At 44.2% G+C, this 22,452-nt stretch overlaps 1 protein-coding gene across 3 annotated transcripts in view; it reads left to right on the forward strand.

The window, feature by feature from the left end:
• Positions 1 to 13,181, forward strand: part of LOC132883046 (uncharacterized) — a 33,416-nt gene extending 20,235 nt beyond the window's left edge. Inside the window, exons 1-15 of one of the 3 annotated variants that reach the window (XM_060916181.1) lie at positions 6,335 to 6,981; positions 7,978 to 8,004; positions 10,111 to 10,315; positions 10,403 to 10,508; positions 10,614 to 10,741; positions 10,828 to 10,872; positions 10,970 to 11,029; positions 11,137 to 11,166; positions 11,277 to 11,321; positions 11,477 to 11,536; positions 11,786 to 11,830; positions 11,912 to 12,144; positions 12,296 to 12,455; positions 12,944 to 13,053; positions 13,152 to 13,181. In XM_060916181.1, coding sequence (XP_060772164.1) covers positions 6,817 to 6,981; positions 7,978 to 8,004; positions 10,111 to 10,315; positions 10,403 to 10,508; positions 10,614 to 10,741; positions 10,828 to 10,872; positions 10,970 to 11,029; positions 11,137 to 11,166; positions 11,277 to 11,321; positions 11,477 to 11,536; positions 11,786 to 11,830; positions 11,912 to 12,144; positions 12,296 to 12,455; positions 12,944 to 13,053; positions 13,152 to 13,175 — 1,443 coding nt within the window. In that variant the 5' untranslated portion in view covers positions 6,335 to 6,816 and the 3' untranslated portion in view covers positions 13,176 to 13,181. Of the gene's footprint in view, positions 1 to 6,334; positions 6,982 to 7,977; positions 10,316 to 10,402; positions 10,509 to 10,613; positions 10,742 to 10,827; positions 10,873 to 10,969; positions 11,030 to 11,136; positions 11,167 to 11,276; positions 11,322 to 11,476; positions 11,537 to 11,785; positions 11,831 to 11,911; positions 12,145 to 12,295; positions 12,456 to 12,943; positions 13,054 to 13,151 lie in introns of those variants that run through there. The other 2 variants (XM_060916182.1, XM_060916180.1) reach the window with 2 other exon arrangements.
• The last annotated feature ends 9,271 nt before the right edge of the window (positions 13,182 to 22,452 follow it).

Here is a 22,452-nt window from a genome sequence, read left to right on the forward strand (position 1 = left end):
AGAGGTTGCAGTTCTAGGATCAATGAACATTGAGACAAAAATGATCTGCAAGTACCTGGCTCTCTATTGTAGGGCTGAGGTGCTGGAAGTCTTGGTTTGTGGAGAAAGGCGGTGGCAGGAGCTGAAATAGGAGACGGCTGAGCAGGGGTAGGCACGGCTTGACAGTGCTGTATCTGTGTGGTGAGAAGGTTGAGTGTGTTGGACAGGGTGGTGAGGTTCTGGATAATTTGTTGTAGGTCTTGTTGGTGGGTCCCGAGGAGAGTCCCTTGCTGCTGGATGGCCGTTCACAGATGGGCGAGTTCTGCTGGATCCATGTTGGCCAGAACGTACTGTTCGGGCTGGTGGAGGTATGGTGAAGTTAGGATCCAAAAACAGAACACAGACAGTAATCCAATAAATAAGATGATTTAATACAGGGAAGAAAGGGTGTGGCAAAAGATAAACAAACAGGACAAAAAACAAATAGCAAAAAAATAGTCTGGGCAAAATAAGACCAAACAACTTGACAAAAACATGAGACAGGCAAAGACAAAAACACTAGCACAAAAAAACAAACAAGAAAAGACCCTTAGTGCAAGAAACCATGAACCAGAAATAACCCTTTGTGCAAAAAACCAACAACCAGAAAAACGGTAGTGCAAAAACCATAGACAAGAGAAAATCACTAGAGACGAAAACCATGAGGAGCAAGAGAGGCACGGAAACGGCTAGAGAAGCAAACAAGATGTTCTAGCAAAAACAGAGTCTGAGAATGTCCTTTAAATAAGCAGCAGTGAAAACCAGGAAGTGAGTTCAGGGGAGAAGGAATTCCTGTCCCGGATCCAGATCGGCGCTGGCGTGAGAGATCCATAATCTCCCGAGTGGATGTCCAGGGTGGAGCATGACACTCCTCCTCTTCTGAAGAGTACCATGTGAGGTATTCCCCCCCATCAAACTCATCATCAGGTAGCTCAGAGAGCGAATCTTCCCATAGGTCCAGGAGGACCCAAAGGAACCGTTCCCCTGGCCTCCGTATGCGCCAGCTTGACTCCCTTGCCCAGGACATCGAGCAATTCAACCCCTACAGACGCAATTCCAATATTGAAGATTACCTCAGGGAAGTGAAGCATTGCCTCCCTGACCTGCCCCAGGCCACACGAAGGGAGAAATTGAAGCTTATCTGGAAGACAACCAGTAGAAGCATTCGTGCATTCATCAAAACCCAGCTGACCCGTATCCACGCCAGGTACTCCAAACTCTGCAAGGGTCTGCGCAAAGAATACTCGACTTACACAGACGAGACGTCAGCGACCATCAGCACCATCCAAATTAAGCACAAACAAGCAGAACCCCGCGAGAGTACTACAGGCAACTGAGGAACGCCTACTTCCAGGGCAGAAATACCCCAGGCCTGGAAGAAGACTGAGGTTTCAGATCCTTGTTTCTGCACAATCTTCACCCATGCGTGCACACTCACGTTATGCTAACATGCCGACAACATGAGAAAACATTGTGGGAAATCAGACAGATGGCCCAGATGGCATGGGAGACAGTTGTGCATCCAACCGACAAACCAGATGAGGACGTAAGGGTGCTAAACATACAATCTCAGGATAGCGCATTGTTGAAATTAGAGAGCTATGAATTACTGTCAAAGGGGTCAACCCGAAAACCAACCACCCAAAACTGCTTCCCACAAAACCACCAGGAGCAGAGTAATCGACAACAAGGTCGTTACCCCAATGAGCCGGAGAGAAATTGCTTTGATAGGAGACCAAATGATCAGTCAAGTTATAGCCCCCAGCGCGGGTTCAAAAGCAAAGAGACCGAACCCGAAGACCGACTTAGGGCAGAAATAGAAACCTTGGAGGAGCTCGTGGCTGACGTCAAGAAGCAGCTTGCTATGTCATATAATGCTCCCACAGTCCAAAGGAGGGTGGATAGCCCGTGGCGGTCTCACTCCACCTTTTCCCTCTTTTTTCTTGTTGCATGCGTCGCTAACCCCATAGGCGTGCACCACCATTAAGTATTCACCCAGAAATCTAACGAAACGCTTGTCCAACAGGACCAGCTGCAGGGCCTAGGCAGAACCCTGCAGGGAACCATTCTCACAGTCAATATGCACTCAGCTTTAATAAATAACACCCTGCACGCTTTAGACACATTGTCAGGAATTGTACAGTCTGGCATATAGTCTTGGCAGTGCTATTTCCATATTTGCTAACCCGCTGAAATTAGGGTAGAAAGAGTAGGTAATCAATGGATAGTTAACACCCCAAACACTGAAATCCTGATGTCTTATGCCCGGCATGACACAGTCACTAAGAAAATTCCCAACCAGACAGTGTTCCTCAATGTCCCACAGGGAGCTACCATTCATATAGATGGCATCGCATTACATCACCTGAGACCAAAATTGAAATGATACATTCCAAGGTCAGGACCTGAACATTGATGACACCCTTCAACAGCAGCTCTTGGCTGAGGGGACCAAAATGGAAAAAATTCAATCTGGAACCAACTGGACTAAAAACCATATTCTCTAACCAATTAGTCAGACAGTCGCCTAATCTAGGACATCCTGTCAGTCTGGTTGTCCTGGGACTCCTCCTCAGTGGCTGGGTCATCATGGCAGGAATTGCATACATGCTATACAAACATATACAAACACTACACACCAAACTTGATTCCCTAGTCAAGGTACCCGACAGCTGGAAGCGCTGCAGTGTCCGGTACACCCCCTCATCGCAGGCCACCACTAACCTTCCCCCAGAATAGGCTTGCTAACCCCTATAACTAACACCTCTTTGTTCCTTTCCAGGTATACTTGAAAATATACTTGAAATGTGAAAATGTATTTTGAAATGTAGCCTTTTAAAGTGTAGACTACCTCATAGTTACTTAGTGTTGCTTAGTTACACAAGTAGTAGACATATTATAGCTGCCCAGATGCTCATAGCCTTATCTGTGCCCAGATGCCAAAGCCTGTATAAACTGCTAATGTTTTCAGGACTGACAGAATGTAAGTAGACTATGGACATGGACTACACAATCTTCTGTTGCTCTCAAGGACTATGGAAGGGAAATCAGCAAGGGAAATGAATTCCGCTCTCTCTCTGGCCGTGGACTCATGCTCTAGCATGGTCTCCACGCGTGAAAGGGAGGCTGATACATCTGGTGTTACAGAAGGACAGAGAACAAAGAACCAGCTATTGATACCGGACTTTAGCCAAAGTTCAAATGTGCTTGACCTTCGCGGGGTTGTAATTTTTATTTATTTATTTATTTATTTTGAGGATAACCCCTTGAGATGTGGCATCTCATTTTCAAGGGGGTCCTAATGACAATACAAAAAAAGAAAAACAGGACTTGAATACACACACTAAACATATACACAATAGACATATACACAAACACACTCATACACTTACCAACGTTGCTCTCCAAACTACCCCACTACCCCCACCCAGCATACTACAATAATGTCATTTATATACGGTATCATACAGTATCAGCACAACTAATCCAAGAAAGAGAGGAAAAACAAAAACAAACAAACAAAAAACATTCAGAAACAGGAGCAGGATGTTTGAAAATGAGTGATTAGAGATGATCTGAAAATATGAAAGGAAGAAATGGACCTGAGTGTTGAAGGAAGACTGTTCCAGTCTGATGGTGCTTTAAACTAAAATGCACGACGACCAATTTCTTTGCGAATTCTAGGTGTAACTAGAAACAAATGGTCAATGTGCCGTAAACTGTAATGAGAGCTTAGAGGAGTTAATAACTGTTTCAAGTAAGGAGGAGCCTTTAAGTGAATACATTTGAAAATTAGGGTTGACCAGTGGAGCTGCCTTCTGGTCTTGGGAGCTGGCCAGTCCAAAGTTTCATACATCACACAGTGATGTGTCCTATACGGACATCTAAGTACAAATCTACAAAGACTGTTATATAGTACATTGAGAGGGCGAAGATGTGTTTCAAAGGTGTTGCCATAGACAACATCCGCATAATCAAATATTGGAAGAATTAACTGGGTTACAATTCTTTTCCGGACTTCTTGTGAAAAGCAGTCTACTGAACGATAAAGAGATTTTAAACAACCAGTTATTTTTTTGGAGATTGCATTAATATGGGGTTTGAAGCATAGCTGAGAGTCAAGCCAGACACCTAAGTATTTAAACTCCTCCACTCTTTCAAGTAATGTTCCATCAAGAAGAGTGATTGACCAATTAGTCAATGACAGAGAGCCAGGTCGAGTACAAAAAAGCATACTGTACATTTTTTCCTTATTCAGGAGAAGCTTATTTGAAAGAAACCACTGTTGCACTTTGTTGAAGTCTGATTGGAGAGAATGCTGAATTTGAGAAATACTGGCACCGGAAGAGTACAATACAGTGTCATCGGCATATAAATGAATTTGACTATCAGAGCATGTTTGAGGCAGATCATTAATAAAAATTGAAAACAAAAGCGGGCCCAATGATGAACCTTGAGGAACACCCTTGTCAATTAATTTAAATTTGGATTCACTACCCTGAAAGGAAACACACTGAGTTCTATTATGATGTAGGTATCATGCCGCCATCTTGGTCTAAGAACTACAACTACCAGGCAACTTCTGCGTTGACTACGTCACGCCTGGGCGGGATCACGTACACATTCCTCAGGTTTCAACAAAAGGACTTGGAACACAGCCATCTTGGCTCTTTCGCGTCGGACTCTAACCGAGACTGACCTAAAAAGAGAACTCACCATCAGACGTCTGAACCGCGCGTTTCCTCCTTTATCTAACTCTGATCAAGTTAGATTTCAGAAACATGCGATCATCAACTCAAGCGAGTTATTAACCGGTTTTTGCACGTATTACTTGTCTTTTAACGCGTACGCAGCTGCGAGCAAAGGCAGTTTTCTAAAGAGCTCTTCTCTTTTCTTTCTTTTAAATCCGTGCACGGTGTTGAACAAAGACTTTGTCTTATCAACTACGAAGATCACCAAAGAAAGCTTCAGAACTTCTCTTTCCCTCACCGAAGACTTCTGACCTCAGGAAGCGCGCGCAACTTCCTCGAGCTTCCAACTTCAGACAGAAGACAAACTTCCTCTGCAGTAAGAAAGGCATTGGGTAAACAGAAGTTTAAGTCTTAGGAATTAGTTTAACTTAATGTGAAGATTGTATGAAGTGTATACACTGAATCTTGGTTCTCTATCATTTGTTTGTTGATTTAAAAATTGGTTAATCCATAAGTTGCATGCTCTCTCTCTTTCTCTCCTTTTTAACATCCTAAATTCATTACTCACTCATATCCTGATCTCATTAAGATTTCAGTAACTCGGGTAATACTAGGAAGTTAAGAGAGTTAACATGCGGGAGAAGTTTTCCTTCCACTGGGCCTCACACGTGTTTTAGATAGCAACCCAGATAGCAGAGGGACGTTGAAACGGCGCCGATTCTTGGTCAGAATGGTCGGTTTCCGTCGTAAGTCAGAAAATCAACGCTGAAATGGCGCCGTGAAACGTCGATTTCTCCGCCGTCGGAGAAGGTCGATTTATCACTGTTGAATCACCGTGGGTAAAGGTTGATCTGTCGACCATCAGAGAAGGTCAAATATACGATGTTGAACCATCGTCACTTTTGCCGGCCAGTTTTCAACATTGGTAGGATGAGCAACTAATTGTTCAGAATATAAATTCTGGCCCGTAGCCAGGGGGGATCGGAGGGTTCGTTCGATCCCCCCCCCCCCCCCCCCGGACACACACGCCCCTCAAGATTACTCAAGATTTGTTCATGTCCGATGAATATACATTGATTCACATTTAAATTTACAATATCAAATCCAAACTAATCAAAAAAGAAAAGTAGACTAAGTGAGGACGAGTTAGAAAAACGGGTTCATTTCTCCTATGTTTATGTTTACACGTTTTGTTCAGACTGCTTTACACCCCAATCCAGTGGGTGGCGGTAATGCCCCCATTAGACCCCTTTCACTGACGTCACCCGAAACCGGAAGTAAACAAACCCTGCGCCATATTGGAAGACCAACAAACTCGTGATTAGGGGGAAATAACGGCAGCGTGCGGTATGTGAACCCACGAGGCACTTGGTTCATCAAGCAACAACAGAGACAGACAATGAAGGAGAGCAACAGAGACAGACAATGGAAGAGAGAAACAACAGACAACTGAGGTGAGCAACAGAGACAGACAATGAAGTCACAGCACAGTTGTAGGAAGATAACAATAATAAGTTAGACAACAGAGAACTTATAACGAATAAAAAAATGTCTAAATTAGAAGATTTGAAGTGTGCTCGTGTATTTGGGGGGTATGGGAGTAGGGGGTCAGATGAAGTCCACCTTTGGGGAAAAAAGACCCCCCCCCCCCCCCCCCCCCCCATGCTGGCTACGGGCCTGAAATTGCCACTGTTTGTCTTATCCTGCTTACACATAGATACGAGTAAATGATATAAGTATAAGTGATAATGATAAGTAAATGATAAAAAAAAGAACAAAAACCAGTTTACTTTCTTAACTCAGCAATGGATTTGACCTTCTATCTTTGAAAGTTTTTTTGCAAATAACATTTCCAAGATGATCATAAATTAATTCTAAGAAGATTGAAAGTGTTACAAAACCTGCATCTTATACCTAACTGGTGGGAATGGTGGTGTTACAACTTATCCTGGTGTTACTTTCATACCCGGTGTCTCTCATCTCTGTTGTATTGACTTTCATTTCAAGGCATGATATAAAAAAGGGCCAGTATGTATACGTAGCGATATGTCGTTGGATGTCCCACGCTGTCCCATAATGCAGTGCAATTACCACTGCTGTTTACTGGATGATGTCATTTTCGTTATATACCTGGGTGCACGTGAAACTCCCACACCACTCGGTTGGATCGCGACTCTCTTGTGGATCGGCCTGCTGTTACGCTTGGACCATTGAAACAACATTGAGAAAAACACTGGACCACGCTACATTTTCATTCATCCCTGGACATCTGGTACGTACCATTATTCAGTCACTATTAATAAAGGGAATTTCGAATACAATTTCAAGCAGTTTAAGAAGTTATGATGAACTTCAGTCATATCACACGTTGGAGAAATTTCCCTCAACTAGTATCCATTTGAAACAACAACAATGCAGATGCATTATTCAATCGAAAAACGAGTCGAAGTAGTTGTCTTGTTGGAGTGAAAACTTAGCGTTGGTGTGAAAACTTAGCGTTTAAATCGAGCATGTAGGCCTAGGTCGCATGTCGTTTTGAGCTGACCTGTTCTTTTGTGTAGCCATGGGTCGTGCCTCGCGGCCATGAACTTTAAAGATTATCCAGGCTACCAACGCTTCTTTAGTGACCACTTTGTTTGAGGTACCATGAACGAAATTGCTTATATTCCCTCAACTAATACAATAAACATGCAGATGCATTGTTTAGTCGAAAACTAGTCAAAGTAGTGGTCTTGATGGAGTGAAAACAAAGCATTTCAATCGAGTATATAGGCCGTGGTTATAACCGGTAGCTCTATACCCGGCTTGAGGGGGCTGGGCTTTGTAACGCTGTAGGCCTATACTGCCCTACAAAGCCAAAAGACCTTAACTCATCAGACTCATTACAGGCTTCTGCCTTGGTTTTCCCTTTGCTTTTGGAAGTTACGGTAAAAACAACGTCTTATTGTTACCAGAAAAAAACAGAAATGACTCGAAATAATTCATCACATGATACAACTGATGTCCTCTGTTCCAAAAATGGCAATAACTCATGTTGACCTTAAGTGATATTAAGGTCTTTTGGCTTTGTAGGGCAGTATGGGTCGCAGCCATTAGAACATGACTCCAGACATTGTTAAAACATTGTTGGTATTAAAACAGAACTTTCTATAAAACAATTGTTTGAACTGTGTGTGTGTGTGTGTGTGTGTGTAAGGTTATTTCAAATGTAATGACGTAAATGTTGTTGTCTTTGTTCCCCCCATGTTTACCTCAATGGAACCTGAAGACCACTACCCTGTCATTCCCTCAAAAGGTACTGCAGACATTTATTTCTTTAGGGGAGAGAACATGGCTTCTTATTGGTCAAAAAGAAGACGTGTTGTGACAGCTACTGAAATGTCAGAAAGGCAGATTCTGTCCGATTTTGAGTCAGCTCTGGGTAATCCTGCTGCTCAAGTCTCTCCTTCAATTGCATCACCCAGGCCTGCATCATCAATGGGTTTAGATGAGGATGGTGGGGATTCTGTTGAGTTGGGAGGGTGCAGTGATGCAGAGTCTGACAGCAGTAGCATGTCTTCAGAGGGTGACAGTGACAGTCATATTGATGGTGACTCTTTTGAAGAGTCAGGGCTTCACCAAAAATTAAAACACTGGGCTGCATCATTCTCTGTGCCTTTGATTGCTATTACTGCTCTGTTGACCGTTTTGAGAACAAGCCACCCTGAACTGCCCAAGGATGCTAGGACCTTATTGGGCACTAAGCCTGCAGTACCATTACAGACCGTAGGTAATGGGGAATACTTCTATTTTGGCTTGGCAAAGGGAATTTTGTCCAAATTAAGCACCATCTATTTACCAGATGTTATTCAAACAATAAGAGTTCAATTTAACATCGATGGTCTCCCTATTTTCAAAAGCACCAGGCTTCAGTTTTGGCCTATTTTGGCACTGATTGATTGCGATTACACCAGAACACCGTTTTTAGTTGGCATCTTTTGTGGCCCTGGAAAACCCTCCAATGTGTTTGATTATCTGATGCAGTTTGTTAAAGACCTCTCTGATCTGCTTTGCAATGGGGTAACATTTGGAGGTAGAAAGCTGAGGGTGGCCATTTCATCCTTCATTTGTGATGCTCCTGCTCGAGCATTTGTAAAACAAATTAAATGCCATAATGGGTACTCCGGATGCGATAAATGCCATCAGACTGGTATTTGGCAGAAAAAAATGACGTATCCTGAGACTGATGTTAGGCTAAGGTCAGACGAGGAGTTTGAAAATATGGTAGATAAACTTTTTTTTATGAAAAAGTTGATACATTTTTGGATGAGGGGGAAAAACTCTACAAGGCAGCCTACAAGAGCCATTAAAGCCATCTCCGAAAAGTTAATACAGCTTCGTCCCTATACTCCAGCTGAATTTGCACGGAAACCCCGTGAACTCGCCAAAATTGATAGGTGGAAAGCGGCAGAGTTGCGCCAATTTATGATTTACAGTGGGCCATTAGTTCTGAGGGACATTCTTCCACAAGATCTCTATGAAAACTTCATGTTGTTTTCTGTGGCCATGTTTTTGCTACTCACACCAAACATTTCTGAAAGTATGGTTTGTTTTTCCGAAAAATTGTTAATGGCTTTTGTAAAGCATTTTGGAGAGGTGTATGGTAAAGACGAGATTGTGTTTAGCGTACATCAAACAATACATCTGACACATGAGTACCGCCAGTATGGTTCCCTAGACAACATCTCATCCTTTCCTTACGAGAATTATTTGGGTAAACTAAAAAAAAAAAATGCTACGCAAGCCATCTCAACCTTTACAACAGGTTGTCAAACGCCTTTCAGAGGAGCCAGTTCGTTTATTTCCACCACCACCTACACAACCATAGTTGTTACACCCACACCAGGAGGGCCCATTACCCCAACACTTAAGTTCTGGCCAGCAATTTAAAAAAGTGCATTTCAATGATTTCTGTTTTTCTTCAAAGCAGGGCGATGATTGCCTAGTGATTAAAAATGAAATTGTAATGGTGAAAAACATAATTAAACATGGCGACTCTGTCTTTGTGGTTTACATGAAATTCAAGAGGAGGGAGTCATATTTCCACTATCCTTGCCCCTCCACAAGCATTGGCTGCTACAGAGTATTTGGCATAGACAGCTGCCTTAACGTTGACCGGCTTGAGGTTGTCCAGGGCAAATGTGTGTTGTTCCCAGATGGAGAGACCTTTGTGGCAATCCCTCTTCGTCACCATTCGTAAACCTATATGGGAAGAAAAAAAAAAATCACAAAAAAACCCCCACACACACAAAGAAACACATCTTTACTTATGCATTAGAAGGAATCTGGACAGTTGGAGTACTCCAGCTGGATGGCAGGCACTAACTATCCTTTCCATGGAGTACTTTTTTTTTTATTATAGATGGCACAGATTTGGAAAGTTGTGGAATTCCAAGACCGGAGTGCAGCAGTTGTGCCGTCCAGCTGGGTGGTAGATGTTGACGGAGAAGTGGGATGCTACTGGCCACCCTTTGGCGGAAACAAAGCTGTGAAGGCTGCCATGAACTGCACCCCCCCGGGACAAGGATGGCGATTCCATCAAAAAATAAGGGTGCTGGCAACCTGTGGTGAGCTGCATAGCTACTTCATTAAACCAATGACAATACTTCAATACTGCATTAAGCCAATTTCATTAAGACTGCCTTCCCTTTCAGGCACCTTTGCCAAAGCAAGACGTTACCTGACCCGATCACTTGAGGAAGGCTGCCTTACAGCAGACCTGCAATCGGATGATGGTGAGATGGGGCCAAGGAAAAGACGGTAAAAGTGTTTTCTTTTTTAAATCACAACTTGCAGTTATAAGTTCAATTACGGTTTCGTTTGTGTTTTGAGCTGTGTCAGTAAGGTCCTGGGTTTATTTTAAAGACCAAACAAAAGGTATTTGGAGGAGGACAGCGAGGAGGAGGCAGGACCAAGCCGTAGGGGGAGGAGGCCACCATCTATTGACGCCACTCAGCTGGACAGCGAGTGGCAATTCCCCTCCCTTAATGAAGGTGACTATCTGTACCACTTGTTGTTGTTGTTCTACTAAAGTCCTAGAAGTTGTCTGAAATAATAATGCTTTCATTTCCGTCTTCAGACACCCAGCCAGGCCTGTTTCTTCACAGCCAGCCATTAACTCATGGTAACTATGCATTTCCTTTATTTATGCCAGAAATTAAAATACCAATGAGTAAGTGAAGATATATGTTTTGATCAACTGACTCCTTACTATTTTTCAGATTCACCGTCGTCAGAAACCCCGCCAGGCCCTTTCCTTCACAGCCAGCCACTAACCCATGGTAACTATGCATTGCCTTGATTTATGCCATAAACGACTAAAAAAACAAAACAACAAACAAATATCTATGTAGATGCGTTTTGATCAACTGACTATACAATTTTTCAGATTCACCCCAGCCACGTCACCGCTTCCATGGTAAGTCAAAGAGGAAATCAATCAATCAACATGAAAATTGTGAATTTAGAACAGAAATTAAATTAAGGCGCACCTTGAAGTGAACTAAATTGTACTCTCTGATATTTCAGCCACACCTCTGCCATCGCAACAGGGGAACAATCAGTTGCTGCGTGGTGAGTCCACAACTGTAATCACTGGTCATAAATGACCAGCAATGTGAAATAAAAGTCCTAATGTTTGGTGTTACTTAACAGACATGGGCATCAGCACAGTCATCGCTCTCCTTGGCCAGCTGAGGGAGGAAAACTGACTGCTTACTATTTTTCAGATTCACCGTCTTCAGAAACCCCGCCAGGCCCTTTCCTTCACAGCCAGCCACTAACCCATGGTAACTATGCATTGCCTTTATTTATGCCAAAAACGACAAAAAAACAACAAAACGACAAACAAATATCTATGTAGATGCATTTTGATCAACTGACTATACAATTTTTTCAGATTCACCCCAGCCACGTCACCGCTTCCATTAAGTCAAAGAGGAAATCAATCAATCAACATGAAAATTGTAAATTTAGAACAGAAATTTAAATTAAGGCACACCTTGTAGTGAACTAAATTGTACTCTCTGATATTTCAGCCACACCTCTGCCATCGCAACAGGGGAACAATCAGTTGCTGCGTGGTGAGTCATCAACTGTAATCACTGTTCAAAAATGACCAGCAATATGAAATAAAAGTCCTAATGTTTGGTGTTACTTAACAGACATGGGCATCAGCACAGTCATCGCTCTCCTTGGCCAGCTGAGGGAGGAAAACAGGGAGCTGAAGGGGGAAGTAGGAAGGCTGGCGCAAGAGGTCAGGGCCCTAAGGAGAGAGATGGGGAGACAAGACACACCCCAGACATCGCCCCTAATCAAGCTCCCACTCTCCACCATGGAGGAGTTTTTGGCAGCAGAGGCCCTGGTGAAGGAAGATGCCAAACAAAAGCAGCTAATGGTACTTATTGAGTCTTACCTTTCCTTTCCAGTCATCTGCAACACCTGCAAAAAGAAACACAAATACTTAATATCATTGTGAATCAATGAAATAATGATAAACACTGAATACTTTCTCATTATTGTCTTCATGCTACATTTTATTCTATCAGGTGTCTACCTTAGCCCTTTGTGGAGGAACCGACGTAGGGGTCACAGTGAGGCGGATGCTGCGTAGCCTCCTGGTCAACAGCTTCGCCAGCCAATTTAACTGGGCTGGAAAGGGGGAAAAAACTGCGTTTAAGGACACCAAGATCCATGATGTCCTGTTTGGTAGGTTATGCATGTGCACAAAGCTGTAAAAGAGGGTAAAATAGTAAGCTGTCGCAAGTACTTGCACACTACTTCTAAACGTTCTTTGATAACTCCTTCACTAACTGTAACATTACGATTATAACGACAACGAAAAACATATTGTGAAAGATGCAAAGGATTAAGAAACTCACCAGGCGCCTTACTCAGAAAAAGCAGGTGTGCAGGCAAGTCCAGGGAGGCTGACTGAGTGACGAACGGTCCGGTAGTGGCATTTCTATTTCCGCTTTGTGTCAATGGGGAAATTAAAATGTTTTTTTTTTTTTTAATCCCGTTTAAATTGTCACAAGATTCACATCTATGGTTTCTGATTTTTACATATATTTTCTGTACTAGTACCATTACTTGCCACCTACCACTAGAGTGTGACGTGCATAGTCTTAACAACTCAAACTTTAACAATTATCACCATGCAAAGTCTCAATGTTGTTTTGTTCTTTTTCTTTCAGATGCTCTACAAAAGCAGCTGCCAGGGAGCACACACGCTACTTTTAGTGACGCAATCAAGAAGTGGCTTAAGTATGCGCCAGAGAGAGAGGGAGGGATGAGGAGACGTGAGGTAGGGTGGCATTTAGAAACCCATAGCCTACTGCTGACTTTCTTTATCAATGCTGCATCAAATTAATTTTGGTTATGTTTTTCTGTTTCCATGTACAGGTGTCTGCGCCGCAGGAGGAATAGGCCACAATTATAAATTATAAATAAATCATAAAATGTTTCTAAGAACTTGTTCAAGTGTGTTCTGTTCCTTATAAATGTTAAAAGTTATGCCTCATTAGATAGCTTGACCAACATTAGGAGAGGTGCATTGTTGCATGCATTTTTATATCCTGTTGTACATTAAACAGGACGTAGCCTACGCACATTGATATAAATTAAGTTTCACTTTCATGGCTGAAGTATGCATGTGTGTGTTCATCCTAGGCAAGAGCCCCGATGCTTTATTGTTAGCTAGTTTAATTTAGCCTGTTTTGCTTAATTTGTAGCCTTCCTGTTGTACATAAAACAGGAAGTAAAGTTGGATGAATCATCGCCGAAAATTAAACTATAAATCGACCGAAATCCGTAGTTGAATAAAGGGTGAAAGGGGGTCTATTCTCTGTCGGCCACCATCCACTTTTCAACGTCGTTTCAACGCAAACTCGTATGAGCAAAGCGGTGTTGAATCAACACCGGTGATCCACAATGATTCGACAGCGTATGGTCGAAGAACATGCCGATGATTCCCCGTCGAATCAACGCCCTTTTGCTATCTGGGAAAGCAGAGCCAGCTCCTTTGTTCAACAAGGAGCAGATTTGGGCCCTGCCTCCACACACTAAGTTTGAACACGTGGTCCTGTATCTCAGTATTAGCTAAACATCATAAGTCCTGAGTTTAATTCAACCTTGATAGTAATTCTCCTGTTTACATTTAAAGCCATATAAACTACAGATGACTGTTTGAATGTTTAATTTTAATTAAAGCCTTCAGCTTTTACACACTAGGCCTGGAAGCACATGGCTAGTTAGAAATTCTTTTGTTCTGTTAGCTCACAAGCTAAAACTGCTTACACACACACGTGCTCACTAAACTTTGAGGATTCCCCTCCTCCAAGATTGCAGATAGCACGTCCTGGTACGGACGCATTCCAACTTCGAGAGAGAGCCAAGGTCTCTCTCTCTCTTTTCTCACACACACACACACACACACACACACTCTGTTTACAGAAGATTTCAATTCTGCTGCTATTAGATTGTTCCAATTTTTCCTTTTCTTTTTATTAAAATTTTTATTATCTTTTTAATAATAAACTCCATTATTATTGAAAGTGTGTCATTGTCTGTTGTTCTAAATACTTGAAGTCGCCCACATTGTCAAAGAACTCCTAAGGTGTATGAATAATTAATTAGATGCAGTTTGGTAAGTGATAAAATTTGAATTATCAAAATTTAAACGATTCTTCAATTGATTCTTTAAATGATTCACTTGATTCACTAAATGATTCACTTCAACCAATTCAATGAGACTGATTCTATGGTATTCCAATTCAAATGAGTCAAATTAAACGATTCAATAGGATTGATTCATTTTAACTATTAACCTTCAAATTTAATGAGACTGATTTCATGTAATTATTAAAGAGTGATCATTTGATACCAATCTACATATCCATAATCATTAATTACACCTACATAAGTGGTGCCCTGTGTGAGGATGATTGGTTTGTCGACTTCTTAAGTATTGTGCAACAGATAACCTACCAGTTTGATTAACCCCAGGTGTGTTAAAACAGGAGTATGATAATCATATCACAAATTCTCACAACCTATTGATAACTTAGGATAAGAGAACATCTCCAAACAAATAAATCATTAATTAATTACATAGTTAATATTAATTAATAATAATTGATTAATAATTAACTCATTGATTGATTAATTACCCAATACCTCATCTAGCTAAAATGGCATCCCCTTGTGCCTCAGAAACTGAAGACAACGGGCAAGATGTGTCCCTTTTTGAGGTCATCGCAGACCTCATTCACTGCTCTGACTCCGATAGGGCAACCATTAGGGGCATGAGTTGGCATGAGTGTCAAGCTGGCATAATCAACTCAATAGCACAAATGAGAGATCCAAAGAGAACAACAATCAGTGTCCAAGATGCACTAGGTAAACTATTCTTGTTACACTTCCAGGATGCTGATCAAGAGATCAGATCCCTGCGCAGAGAGGTTGACAGGCTGACCATCAGCAACGCCGAGCTGACAGCCGAGGTCAATGATCTATCTAGGGAGCGTAGCCTCTTGAAGGACTCCCTCGATGAGTGCGCCGAAAGGCTAGAGAAAGCCGAGAAAGGTGCCGTAAGGGCTGCTGAGGAGCAGACCCCTGATGAAGGTCGTGGGGGGCGCGAGAAACCCCCACCCATGCATCAAAGCTTAGAGCAGGAAGCGGTGTCCGAACCGGACACCGTGGATTACCTGGCCGAGAACCAGACATCCCACCAAACTCCATCAACTCGCTACACGACTCCGTTGTCGTCTAGCCAGGATGGAGCCGTCCTGCGCTCATCCCGAGCCCAGGCCCGTAGAGCACACCTAGGTCAGTGCGCTACAGTTTCCCTGATCCATCTTCAGATGAATCAGACCATGCATCTCGTGCGAAGCGGGAGTGATTCCAGAGTAGCTCAGACAGTGAGTACTCAGGAGAGCAAAAGAAGTCGCGTAAGGACGCGCACCAAGCCCTCCGCCTACGGCAAATTGACCTACTTGCCCAAGATATCGAGCGATTCGATCCCGATAATAAAAGAACAAACGTAAATGATTATTTACGAGAAATTGACCAATGCCTATTAGACCTACCGAAAGCCACAACGCGAGAAAAACTCAAACTAATCTGGAAAACCTCCAGTAGTAGCATCCGTGCCTTTTTAGAAACACTACCACCAGACGTTCGCGATAGTTATTCGAAACTTCGCAATTACATGCGGGAAGAATATGCGCCATACACGGATGAAACCTCCGCGACATTGTGTGCTATACAAATCAAACAAAAACGGTCTGAGGCACCTCGTGAATATTATAGATGGCTACGTACTGCCTACTTCCAGGGTAGTAGCGCACCAGGCTTGGAAGAAGATAGAGGTTTCAAATCCTTCTTCTTATATAACCTCCACCCAAGCGTGCGGAATCATGTCACACTGACGTGTCAACAAGGTTTCTACTCCATGAAGGAAACTAGGCAGCTAGCCCAAATGACCTGGGAGACCATCATCAAACCCACAAACAGGAACGATCATGACCCCAGAGTCCTTAGCCTCCAGGGTGAGGACAAGCCCCCGCTAACCTTAGAAGGAGGTGAAGCATCGAAAGGGGGACCCACCTGGAGAAACTCCGGTCCAAACCGCCCCTTGTCGAGCCATCACCAAGGTGAGTGGGAGAATCGGCAAGGTAAGGCCAGGAGAGACCGATGGAAAGGCCACAGTGACCATGGCAACCGCTCATCAGATGAGAATGGTCATAAGGAACAAAATGGTAAACAGCAAAACCGTAATCCCCGCTCTGACCAGAGATGGCAGGAGCGTTCCGACCATAGCTACCCACGTAGAGGTAGAAATGAACAACACAGTGACTCGGACCAACCAACCTGACGAGTCCCAGTCAGAGCTGGACTCTTTGAAGGCCTGTTTGGCTGAATTTAGAAGACTGTTACAGGAACAGTCAAACTCCTCAACAGATAAAACAAAAGAGCTCAAGAAAAATGACAAAAGCTATCCACTGGCATGACTAGGCCAGGAGCCACGAGTAGACCTCGTGAAAGGGGGAGGAGATCCCTCTGAAACAGCAGGCGAGGGTCAGGATGTAGGGCCCCCCCGGTGGCGAAGGCAAACACACAAAACGCACCTCTCACGTGCGCTAAAGTCTTCACCACCATCTCTGACACACGGCTCTCACAAGGCGACCCAATCCCAACCAAGCCCTGCAATATAAACTTAGTCAGCTTTACACAAATCAAAATCCCACAGTCGTTGGATCCCACAAGACATGCACAAACTCGTTGCAATGAGATTAGTGCAAACACTGATCAACCAAGTGCCACGCGAGATCAAATTTCTGATGAACTTCAGTTCATGTCTTTGCACACCGAGTCCGGTGTCGAAACATCCAACATCGCGACTCCCCCTAGTGGCCACAATTCTTTGAAAAACCTCCCTCTATCCATCGACTCAGACACAGGCACCCATTTCACTGTTGGTGTAATGGCTGCGCTGTGGAACATGTTAGGCGTCGAGGCGAAATCCGATATCGCGTACCACCCTCAATTCTCTGGTCAGGTTGAACGAGCCATTCAAACCATTGTGAGCATGCTGCAGAAGTATGTCACAAACCATGGTAAAGATTGGGATGTGAAACTTCCCTTGGTGCTAAGGGCCATTCGGTCCACCCCTCAGTGCACCACTGGAGTCACACCTTTTGGGATGATGACTGGGCGAGAGACGGTTCTTCCCCCGCATCTCCTATACGAACCAGAGGCCATGAGCGTCGCAACTGCATACACCGCACATCAATATGTCGCCAACCTACGACGCCACCTACAGTCAATCTTTACAGGTGCCCAAAAGAATCTCGATTCGAGTGTAGGACACAAAGCCTACTACGCCCGAATCTCAAAGAAGTTCCTACCATTCTGGTTGAGACCTTTCGATCGTGGGAAAACCGTTCCCCGTCGTGTATCACATTAGGACATCCCAGCCTAATTAAACGCTCTCATATCGATGGGTCCGTAATAATCGAAGCAAACTTTTTGAACAGTCCTCACTCCAAAAGGGGGTGGACGATAGCTAGGCCCATCCTGTCTACTTAGCTTGTATGAGTCACTTATTTTTAAGCGTACACTAACATTCCCGATCATATTTATCAACCCAATAAAATAAAAGAAATCCTTCTGTATGTTACAGAATGGACTCCCTCGGAATCCTGTGCATCCTCCTCACCCTACAACTGAGTCAATCAAGTGAGGTGGTGGAGCCTGGCCCCCCAGCTGGCATCATCCTGCAGGAGGCTCCTGGGCTCCTTCTTACAAACTGTCGCATCCACACTCAACGGGTATACGCCCGACTAGACCCATGGGCCGTATAGCGCCATCGATATGACACCGAGTTAAACCACCAAAGAAGGACCGGGACCACAGGGGACGTGTTATTGAGGCTTTAATTTCCCTCTTCGGATGGTGAAAACTGCAGCAATACAGTACAATGCATTGAGAACATGAGCTGATACAATCACAAAAATAAAGTGCATAAACTTCGCATCTCTCCAAACTAATACAAAAATATAGTTGCCTAGACATCAAATAAACACTTTTCACAACTTACGGCATTGCCTTGTTAATACTTCAAGGTGGATGGAGACAGATTGGACATATGACAGTCAAGCCAGCCATAGCATGCGTCTTGTTTACCATGAGAACACCGAAACCGGAAGTCGCGCGGCAAAACCGGAAGTAATATTATTTCGCTATATTTAACCAAAAGCACAAATAAACACGAAATATTTATGTAAAACACTTCTTAATGAAATTACAACCGTTTTTAGCCTTGTACCATATTTTAAACACATGAAATTATTTATTAAAGAAAAACAATTGCGGGCGGCACGGTGGTGTAGTGGTTAGCGCTGTCGCCTCACAGCAAGAAGGTCCTGGGTTCGAGCCCCGGGGCCGGCGAGGGCCTTTCTGTGTGGAGTTTGCATGTTCTCCCCGTGTCCGCGTGGGTTTCCTCCGGGTGCTCCGGTTTCCCCCACAGTCCAAAGACATGCAGGTTAGGTTAACTGGTGACTCTAAATTGACCGTAGGTGTGAATGTGAGTGTGAATGGTTGTCTGTGTCTATGTGTCAGCCCTGTGATGACCTGGCGACTTGTCCAGGGTGTACCCCGCCTTTCGCCCATAGTCAGCTGGGATAGGCTCCAGCTTGCCTGCGACCCTGTAGAAGGATAAAGCGGCTAGAGATAATGAGATGAGAATGAAAAACAATTGCCTTAAGGGCAACACACTCCCCGCCTGGCCTCGTAGGCCACTATAGCTAACTAAACTTTGCAAGAAGTGTCCATTGGCAGAAGAAGAATGACTTCGGTGACTGGTCGCATAAAAGTCTTTACACTGCCTTGATCGCTTACTTTGATCTCAATCTTCCTCACGTGACTGTTCTTTCCAGGAAATGTGGCAGTGACTCTAGCCATGGGCCAGCTGTTGCGTGGGGCCTGCTTGTCTTTCAGCAAAACTAGGTCACCAACTTGAAGATTCCTTCGAGAAACAGTCCATTTTTGTCTTTTTTGTAGTGACGGCAGGTACTCTCGCCTCCAGCGTGTCCAAAACTGGTTAGCAAGAGCCTGAACTTGTCTCCATTGCTTGGTGTAAAGGTCTTTGTCCATGAAATTTCCAGGAGGTGGAAGAAGGCAAGATTTCTGGGTGAGCAACATTGATGGAGATAGAATGAAAGGATTGTCGGGGTTGGAAGAAACTGGAAGGAGCGGCCGTGCATTTATGATTGCAGTGACTTCGGCCATGAGCGTGCACAACATGTCATGAGTGAGTTGTACCTTACTTTGGAGCAGCATAGAGTCCAGTATTCTCCGAGCAACACCGATCATTCGCTCCCAGGAGCCTCCCATGTGAGAGGCGTGTGGTGGGTTGAATTCCCAGCTGCAGCCTTGGTCCTTTAGATAGTTTTCAAGTGTCTTGTCCATGCCTAACTCCTTAGAAGCTCCGATGAAGTTAGTGCCACGATCCGATAATAGTTTTTTGGCGGGTCCTCTTAGTGAGAAGAAGCGTCTCAGGGCATTGACGCAGCTGGACGTGTCCAAAGAATCGATCACCTCAATATGAACGGCTCTTGAACTCATACAGCTAAACATGATGGCCCAGCACTTACTTTGTGCATGTCCACCTCTAGTACGTCTACTAGTGACAGTCCATGGCCCTAAAACGTCAAGGCCGACGTAACTAAAGGGAGGACATGTTTTCAGTCGTTCTGGTGGAAGATCTGCCATGCGTTGTTCTTCCTGTTTTCCACGTAGTTTGCGACAGGTGATGCATTTGTGGATTACTGAGTTTACGAGTCTTTTGCCACCTATTATCCACAGTCCTGCTGCCCTTATTGCCCCGTCCGTCAGATGACGGCCTTGTGGTGGACCCGCTCGTGGTAGTGACGAGTGAGCAGGAGTGAGACGTGACTGTCTTTAGGGAGAACAATTGGGCTCTTTTCAAAGTTCTCAAGCTCTGAGTGTTTGAGACGGCCTCCAATTGAAATGAGGTCGTTGTGAAGGACTGGGCTGAGTCTCAGCAAGGGGCTCTGTTTTGAAATTGGTTTGCCAGCTTTGTGGGCAGACAGTTCTTTTTCAAAGGCGGCCTGTTGAGCCTTTTGAAGAATGATGTGCTTTGCTTTGGTCATTTCATCTTGTGTTCGAGGTAAGCTGCATTTGTGCCACCCTTTGCATTCACTGTTTGGATTTGTGCCGTTGAAAGACTTTGCGATGTGAATGAGGAACGCTACTGCTCTGACTAAGGACTTGAAGGTGGAGAAGCGTTCAAAGCGTTTGCAGGTGAGTACTTGGAGGTGAGTGGCGCAAGTTTTAACTTGTGGTCTGATTTCACAGTCTTTGTCTGGTTCAACTAACTCAAACGTTTTGCTTTCTTGCTTTGTTTCTGCAGGTGGACGACGAATGAAGGAAGGTCCAGTGAACCAAGTTGTCTTTGTTAGTTGAGTTGCTGTGAGCGAGCGAGATGCATGATCCGCTGGGTTTTCCTCGGTGTGCACATAGTGCCACTGTTCCGGTTTTGAAGACTGACGAATGCGCTGCACTCTGTTGTGAACATATGTGTAGAATCTCTTTGACTCATTGCAGATGTAGCCCAAGACTACCTTACTGTCCGTGTAAAAGTGAACTGCATCAAACTGAATGTCTAACTCATCCTGAATTAGATCAGCCATCTCTGCTGCCAAGATGGCGGCACACAGTTCAAGTCTTGGTATAGTGGGTTCTGACTGAGGGGCTAGTCTTGCTTTGCCCATGACAAATCCGGTCTCGACTTTGTTGTCTGGAAAGACTGCTCTTAAGTAGGCTACAGCGCCTATGGCTTTGGTTGAAGCGTCCGAAAACAGATACAGTTCTTTGTATTTTGCTTGACTCAGAGAGGTTGTTGTGTACGTTCTCGGGACATGAAGCTCTTTCAAGTCTTTGAGGGAACCTCTCCAAGCTTCCCATTTGCTTTGCTTGTCTTCCAGAAGTGGAGTGTCCCAATCTGAATTTTCAGAAGTGAGTTCTCTGAGCAAAGCCCTTCCTTGGATTGTGACTGGTGCTAATAGGCCCATTGGATCAAAGACACTATTAACAGATGACAGGACACCGCGCCGTGTGAATGGCTTGTCTGTGGTGGCCACTGAAAAAGTGAAAGTGTCTGTCATAGTTTCCCAAATGAGACCCAGACTTCTCTGTGACTGGGTTTCTTCGCCACCAAGATCTAAGTCCTTTACTACTGCTGCACAATCTTCAGGGCAGAAGGCCTGCATGACCGCCTGAGAGTTGGAAGCAAACTTGTGCAGGTGGAGGTTGGACTCAGCAAGTGAGGCTTGAGTCCTTTGGAGCAAGTCGATTGCTTCGGCTGGAGAGGGCAAAGAGATGAGGCCATCATCTACATAAAAGTGCCTCTCCACGAACTTGACTGTGTCAGTCCCATGCTCTTTTGCTCCTGCTTGAATGGCCTTGCGCAGTCCATAAACAGCAATGGCAGGACACGGTGAGTTGCCAAACACGTGGACTTTCATGCGATAGTCTATGACTTCCTTGTTAACATCATTGTCCTTGTGCCACAGAAAACGGAGGTAGTTACGATGGTCTTTGCGCACCATGAAACAGTGAAACATTTGCTGTATGTCGGCCATGATAGCGACAGGTCCTTTGTGGAAGCGAAGGAGTACCCCAATGAGGCTGTTATTAAGATCTGGGCCTGTGAGGAGTACGTTGTTGAGTGAGACGCCAGAGTGTTGGGCGCTGGAATCAAAAACTACCCTGATCTTGTTGGGCTTTTGAGGGTGGTAAACCCCGAATGTCGGAAGAAACCAGCACTCTTCTCCTTGCTTTAAATCAGGTGCTACTTCCGCGTGACCATTTGAGAAGATGGCTCCCATGAACTCCACATATTGTTGCTGCATGTGGGGTTTCCTCTGCATGCTCCTTTTGAGAGAGGAAAATCGACTGAGTGCTAACTCTCTGTTGTTTGGCATTGGTTGGCGAGGCTCTTTAAAGGGTAGAGGGGCGACCCAGCTACTGTCGTCGTCTCTGTACATGGCTTTGTCCATTATCTCTAAAAAGAGAGTGTCCTCTATGGAGGGAGCTAGCTTGTTGTCATTTTCAGTGCGATTGAAAGCTGTTTGTCCCAGCGTTAGTTCAGGTGCCTTGCTGGGCCTAGCTGTGTGTGACA

This window comes from Neoarius graeffei, chromosome 3 (genome assembly GCF_027579695.1).
Source record: "Neoarius graeffei isolate fNeoGra1 chromosome 3, fNeoGra1.pri, whole genome shotgun sequence".
NCBI lineage: Eukaryota > Metazoa > Chordata > Actinopteri > Siluriformes > Ariidae > Neoarius > Neoarius graeffei.